General features: G+C 26.8%; 1 protein-coding gene across 1 annotated transcript in view; it reads right to left on the minus strand.

Annotated features, from left to right (window-relative positions):
* Nucleotides 1–594: 594 nt before the first annotated feature.
* The window catches only part of LOC117175655 (apolipophorins), a 40,380-nt gene continuing 33,655 nt past the window's right edge, over nt 595–7,319 (minus strand). The window contains exons 21-26 of the mRNA XM_033365378.1: nt 5,123–5,306; nt 4,904–5,042; nt 4,633–4,821; nt 4,298–4,543; nt 4,007–4,213; nt 595–1,064 (exon numbers count right to left, since the gene is read on the minus strand). Of these exons, the coding sequence (XP_033221269.1) occupies nt 1,044–1,064; nt 4,007–4,213; nt 4,298–4,543; nt 4,633–4,821; nt 4,904–5,042; nt 5,123–5,306 (986 nt within the window). The 3' untranslated portion in view covers nt 595–1,043. The remainder of the gene's footprint in view (nt 1,065–4,006; nt 4,214–4,297; nt 4,544–4,632; nt 4,822–4,903; nt 5,043–5,122; nt 5,307–7,319) is intronic.

A 7,319-nucleotide genomic window follows, 5' to 3' on the forward strand; every position in this document is an offset into this window, starting at 1 on the left:
TAATAATAAATAATAATAATAATAAATAATAATAATAATAAATAATATAAATAATAATTTATAATAATCTTTGTAAGTTTAAAATTATTTTTGTATAGTATCAAAACTTCTGAATATATCTTAAAATTACTTGAATTTTCCCCAAAATTTGGTAATTTTGCAAAATTGAACAATTTAGCTTTCTAGTAAATTATTTGAAATGTTTTGAAACCTTTTTCAATTTTCTCTAAAAAATGTTTTAAATAAACTGTGACCTGAAATTTACCAAGGAATCTTAAAACAATGTATTATTTTGAAACTTTTCAAAATTTTTAAAAAGCTTCGTTTTTTAGGTCTTTAAAATTTTATATTTTGTTTTAAATTCTTGAAATTTTAATATTTAAAGTACTTTTAAATCCTTTGAAAGTATCGAATACTCTAAAACACAATTGTCTTAAGATCTGATATAGAAAAAAGAGAATATCAAATAGAAAATTTAATTAAATTTTTATTAATTATTTTCTTTTATGCCATCTGGTTGCGGAAGGCTTTTTTATATTTTTCCTTAGATCGCAATAATAAGATGAAGGTAAGAATTAAAATAAAGCAACTCAATAATAATAATAATAATGATAAAAGTTATATTATCAACTCTTTTTCTCGAACATTCACATCTTACAGAATCGTCAACTCATGCATTTCTGACTTTTGCGCAGCATTATTTTTTTCATATCATACAGGAATATTTTAATAATTTTTAACAAAATCGGACAACTCGTGCGCAAGTAAAGTTTCTTTGTTTCAAGCATAAGGTACTACACTCTCAAGTAGAATACATATATTTACATTTTCAAGAATTAGTTTTGTTGAAGATTTTTTTATAACATTATATTGATATTCGTTTATTTCGGGTTTTGTAGAAAGTTTCTTGAAATAAATAAATCTTTTAGAAGTGCACGAGTTAGTGGAATTTGGGTGCTATTAAAATATTGTAACGCAGTAGCAAATACATTAACACTAGTATCTAATTAAAAGTAGCAGGTGTAATTGGAGATTATCTTCTATCACTTCGATCCTTTAGACCTCTGAAAAATACATTATTATTTATGATTATTATTGCTTTATTATGTCTAATATATAATAATATCTTATCTCTATAGATGGATTCACGTCGGGCTCACATAAAATAGACACACAAAAATAATTTTAATTTGAATACAAAATTAACAAATTTTGATAGAAATAGAAAAAGGCCAAATTCAAATCTTTCACTCAAAAAAAAATGTTTGTTTAAATCAACCAGGATTCTGTTTAAATATGCCCTTACTATTTTTTTTTTAGTTAAAGTAACCAGAATTATGGTCAAATTAACCAGAACATCTGGTTAATCCAACCAGAAAAAATAGTAAGGGCATATTTAACCAAAATTCCGGATGATTTAGCCAGACATTTTTTTGAGTGTTGGAAATCTATAGATTCCTAAAGACCAGACATTTTTAAAAATTCAATTAAAATACAAATAAAAAAAATTCTAATAAAATTTTATTTTTATATGTCTAGTTTATATGAGGGAAAAAATCAATTAAAATCTTTGGGAATCTTTGGATTCTCAAAGATTTTAATTAAAATTTTTATACTACAACTGACTTTTTTCATTTTAATTGCATTTTTCAGTTTATCTGAATTATTTTTCTATTTATTTTAATTGAAATTATTTCTTCTCTCGCTCAAATACACCAGATCTTTAGTACAAATTCAATCGAAATTGCATTAGTAAAGTTCGGGTTTATGTGAGTGAGAGAAAAAAATGTCAATTAAAATCATTGGGAATATGTGAATTTCTAAACATTTTAATTGAATTTTTTTTCATTTGAAATGACATTTTATTTAAAAGTTAAATTTTAATTTTTTCCTATTGTTGTCCTATTGTCCTTTTATTGTTTCAAAAAATTTATATTTTTAAATTTTGATTCCCAAAAAATTACTGACATGATTTTCTTTATATTTATCTTTTTTTTTTATATTTGAAAATTTTATTCTAGAGAAAAATAATGAAACCTATGTACATTACATAAATTCTTTAAAGAAAAAATATTTTTTTCAAAAATAAATTTTTGAAATCTTCCTATTTCAAATGAACAATAACTATAAGCAATAAAAATGATTTGTTTATTCTAAACGATTATTTATTAATATTTATAGAGTGTCAAAATAAGAAAAAACAGTTATTTTATAATTTAATATCCAGTAAAATAACTTATAAATGAAATAGGTTAACCTATTTACAATACAAACTTACAATAAATTAATTTTTCATTAAAAGTTATTTAATACATTATTCTACAATTATTTTACAATAAACCTAAGAACTTTTCTTCGTAGGTTTGTATTAATAGAGAGGTTTAATTGTCTTGTTTATAACTTATTTGACTTGATAGCAAATTATAAAATAACGGTTTTTTCACAATATAAACATTTAGTAAATAATATTTTAGAGTAATGGGGCAGAGTGAAAATGCTAAAATTAATTGAATTGTCAATATTTTCTGTTCGATTTTGGATTACAAAATTAAAAAAGGGGTATTGGATTTGGAAATTTTTAAGATGCCCAATTGATTTAAAAATTAATGCAAAATTTTTGTATTTATAGTTTTAGCTAGTAAACATTTATAAAATATAATTAAAAATAACTTTTTGTTCAAGTAACATTTTTTTTAAAATTTTGAATTAAAAATTTGTTAAAAATGTTAAAGAAACATGCTATTCTTAAGTTTGTTGAAAAAAAATATTTTCGCATCATTTAGAGCCTTACAAGTTCACCTGAAAAGTCCACTTAACTCAATAAAAAAATGCTTTTTGAACATTTTTAAAAAAATTCTTAACTAAACAAAAAAGTTGTTTAAATTTCTACAATTACTGTTCACTAGTAAAATCTGTACATAGAAAAAAATGTTGCTATTTTCTAAATAAATAGGAGTTTCTTTCAGTTTGGAAATCCAAAAACCGATATGATCATTTAAAGTTTTATTTTCCTATAGAAAGATTTTAAAAACTTATTTTGGGACTAAAAGAAAGAATATTGAATGGAAAGTCAATAAGATTTTCAACAAATTTAAAATTACATTTTTTTCGCAACAAATTTTTGGCACAGAACTTATGTAAAGCACATAGGTTTTATTATGTTTTGGATACGGTGTTTATAAAAAAAAATTAACTTTTTTGAAGCCTGAAAAATCAATACGATTCTGTCCAGAATAGAAAAAGTGGAATAACTTTTAAAAAAATTCATGTCAAATTTCTTTGCTTTAAGTAGCGAAAGTTAAAAAACCGTTTAAAAAGTTTTAAAAACCCTTAATAATCTTTCAAAATGATAAATCAAAATATGACACATAGCATAATACGACAGACAAGGTAATATGATACACGGGGTAATATGATACACATGGTAATATAAAGTCCGGAAAGAGCGGAAGAAGCAACAGAGGAAAAAGTTGTATCTTGGAGAATAAAAGAAAAAATGGTATTTTAGGTTGGTGGAGAAGAGAAGATGGTATCTGAAAACGGAGGTGGCAGGAAAAAGGTCGTACATGGCGTTGGGTGGTATCTTGTAATATCGAAGGGAAAATGTGATTTCTGGGGTTCGCGTAAGACTGTAAGAGAAAATAGAGTATCTGGGAGAATAAGTGGAAGTAAAAAGGTGTTATCAGGGGTGGGTGAAGGAAAAAACATGGGACATGGGGATAGGTTGATGAAAAAGTGTGGTCTAAGTTTCTTTGAAATTTAAGTCTGTGGAGGAGAGAATATGTTAACTGAGAGAAGAAGCGTCAGAAAAATGTGGCTTTTGGGGTTAGTGGAAGGTAAAATAGGGTATCTGGTAGACAAAGTAAAAGAAGAAAGGTGTTGTCTGAGCTGGGTGGAGTGGAAAGCGTGGTACATGGTCAGTGCATAAAAAATTGTTATTTAAGTTTCGAAAAATGTAATATTTAAATTAAATAAAAGGAATAAGGTGGCACTTGAAGGTACTAACCGCAAGAACTCCCTTTTCGTTGCGATTCACGATTTTGCAAGAAGCACGCCTGCGAATGCCGAATTCTTTGTAGCACACGCAATCCTCTTCGAGTTCTAGGTCAGCAAGTCCTTCGCTTACTCTACGCGCAGCCACTTGAAGGAACTGTTTCCTCTGGTTCGGTTTAGCATCCAAGAAATTGTGCGTGCTAAACGCGGCGCCTCCAGACTATAAAAGAAAGAAAAGAAAATTAATATTTACAAACCACATACTGCAAATAAACAATACAAGTATAAAGAAATATGAACCCACCTGCACAGCAAAGTTGGCACAAACATCATTGTCAGTGAGGACCAAATTGCTCTTCAGATCGGTACTTCCTTCCAAAGGTTTCTTCTTACTATCAGCGAAAGTATAAGCACTATCGTAATCAAAACCAACGACATTCTTTTGTGGCTTGCCGGAAACTTGAAGGCTGTCCGTCAAAAACATGTGGTGATAAGTGAGACCCAGATCTCGGTACACTTTGTGTCCCAATAAAAGCCTGAGTTGCTGAATCTGAAAAACAAAAATGACATCAGGTACATGAATGATATACGTTTCTAAAATTAAAAATCTTCTGATTTTTGTGTTGACTGATAGTGTACCGAAATTGGTAGAGCACTCTTCTCACAAGGTGATGTAAAGACTCCGATGATAGCTTTGGCTGCACCAGGTCGGAATGGATATCTGACAGCTTCTTCGTAAGCATCAGTCAAGCTGAATATACCCAATTCAGTAATTAGTCGTTGTGTTGCATATGTCAATCTTGTCACTGCGTCACCCTCCTTTGCGTCCTGAACATTTGCAGAAAATAATTTTACAATAATCTTATAATGTTAAAATAAAGCTAAGACTTCAGGAAGATTTAAAAATGACCTCTAAAGTAAGTGTTGGATCAAGTTGATCAAACTTGATGTTTTTCACTTCTCCATCAATATTTGTACTACCACCAGTTGTATAGTGCTGAGGCCACTCCATCTTCTCGCTGAACCCAATCAGACCAATGTGGACATCACTTGATAAAAAAAATTGGATATTAGTTTAAGTGTGCATTTCAGTCGAAATGTCTTTCAGCGATTATAAAAATATACACACGTCATGCCATGTTGCTTAAGTTCGTTTCTCAATTCAGTTATCAAAGGAGTAACGAGTTCTTTGAAAACTTTTTCATTATCAGCGGACTGTTCGACAACCAAAATGACGTCAGCTTCCTTCTTAGGAATCTTTACACTGAATGCATCACTCGTGGCAATGTCATTTGATCCCTCCTTGCAACTACCTGGAAAAATGTTCATTCTTCTGTCAACTCTTTGTTCTCATTTTTCCAATGCACCAACGTATGTATCACTTGTAAGAGAATTCTTGTCCAATATTAATTATAATATCCATTTAAATTAATCAATTCGAAATTAATATGGTGAATTCATTTCAAATCGGACAGATTTGGGAATCTGTGAATTTTCAATCCAAAATGACGAATTTTCAAACAACACGGTTGAATTTTTAACCAACAGAAAATTACTCACAAAATATAACTTACGTTAATATGCCTACATAAATATACCTACATTAATTTTTTTACAAAAAAAAAAAAATTTTCAACAAAAGAGCTAGAAAAGACTTTTTCACATAAAAAGATGAATTTTCAACAAGAAAATTTAATTTTTAACCGAGTAGTCGAATTATGAACTAAGTAAATAATTTTTAAAACAAAAATGTTAATGTTGAATATTCAATCAAAAAGATATATTTTCAGAAAAGAAGATTAATTATCCATCCAAAAAGACTAGTTTTCAAAAATATATATTAATGTTCGACAGAAAAATTGAATTTTCCATCCATAATTATAAATTTTTAGCATAAAAGTTAATATTCTACCAAGTATATAAATTTCAAAATAATTAGTTTAATTTTTAACCATATAGTTGAATCATCGACAATAATAGTTGAATTTTCGACCAAGAAGATTAACTTTCTAAAAAAAAATAAATAAAATGCAAGAATTTTCAACCGAGCAAGAAAGACAATTTCTCCACAAAACAATTAAATTTTTAACTTAAAAATGGAAATTTTTAAAAACAAAAGTCATTTTCAAACAAATAGGTGAATTTTCAAAAATGTAGTTTAATTTTCGAAGAAATAATTTTATTTTCAATCAAAAAGGCGAATTTTCATCAAACCATTTATCCTTAATAAAAAAAGATTAATTTTCAAACCAAATTTTAATTTGGTTTAACCCCCAAAAATACGATTTTCAACCAAATAAATCAATTCTCAATCAATAAAATCCCATTAAAACAAAAACATTTTAACAGCAGTTGAATGTACCACCAAAAGTGTAATTGTTGATATTTAAACTACAAAAGATTTTAATTTTAATGAAAAACAGTTGGATTCTGTAAAAAATACAAAATTCCAACCAATGAGATCAATTTTGAACTAAAATAATGCGTCTTAAAAAAATTATTTTAAGCAAAACTAAATATTTTAAATATTTTTTGTTTTTAACAAAATTGTTAGACTTTCAACTAAAGAGATGAATCTTCAACAAAGAATGATATTGTATCAAAGTAGGTCAGAATTTTACAAATTATTTGAATTTTTTATCAAAATAAGATTAATTATTTGCTGAAATAACTCCTTTTTTCCCACTCTCTTGTAATTTTTCTGAACATTTTTTACTTAATTTTCACAAAAGGCAATCCTTTTTTCTTCTTGAATTAAAAAAATATATTTTTAAAATAATTTCGTTGCGATTTCATTGCTAACATATAAATTTATAAATCTATATAGTACCAATGAATTCGTATAGAAAATATCTATAATTCTAGGTAATACTAAAAGTCCTGATTATTAGAAGAAAATGTAAATTAGGTAAGAAAAATGTCTTAACTTTTTTTCTGTAGAATTACACAATATTTATCATGAAACCTTATACTAATGTTATTCTATTTTTATTTTTTTTTGTTTAGCTACGAATTTAATGAAAAGTAAAAAATAGCTTCAATCAATAAAATACAAATATTATCATCAGACATGTGGTTCCGCCCAGGATGCCAGATGCAGCTACACATATAACGCTTATCAGCTTATGATCCTGTCAAGAATATTTTTCTCACAACAAAATTAAACCAAAAATAGAATCTTTAAATTTTCAGTAAAAAACAAAAATTATGAATTTTCAGCAAACAAAATTAATTTTTTACCAAATTTTTGAATTCTTAAACCAAAAAGAGAATACATTCTACAAAAATATTTCACTTTAAATTAAAAAATGATCTATTCTCGTTAA

The sequence above is a fragment of the Belonocnema kinseyi genome, chromosome 6 (genome assembly GCF_010883055.1).
Source record: "Belonocnema kinseyi isolate 2016_QV_RU_SX_M_011 chromosome 6, B_treatae_v1, whole genome shotgun sequence".
In the NCBI taxonomy this organism is placed as follows: Eukaryota; Metazoa; Arthropoda; class Insecta; order Hymenoptera; family Cynipidae; genus Belonocnema; species Belonocnema kinseyi.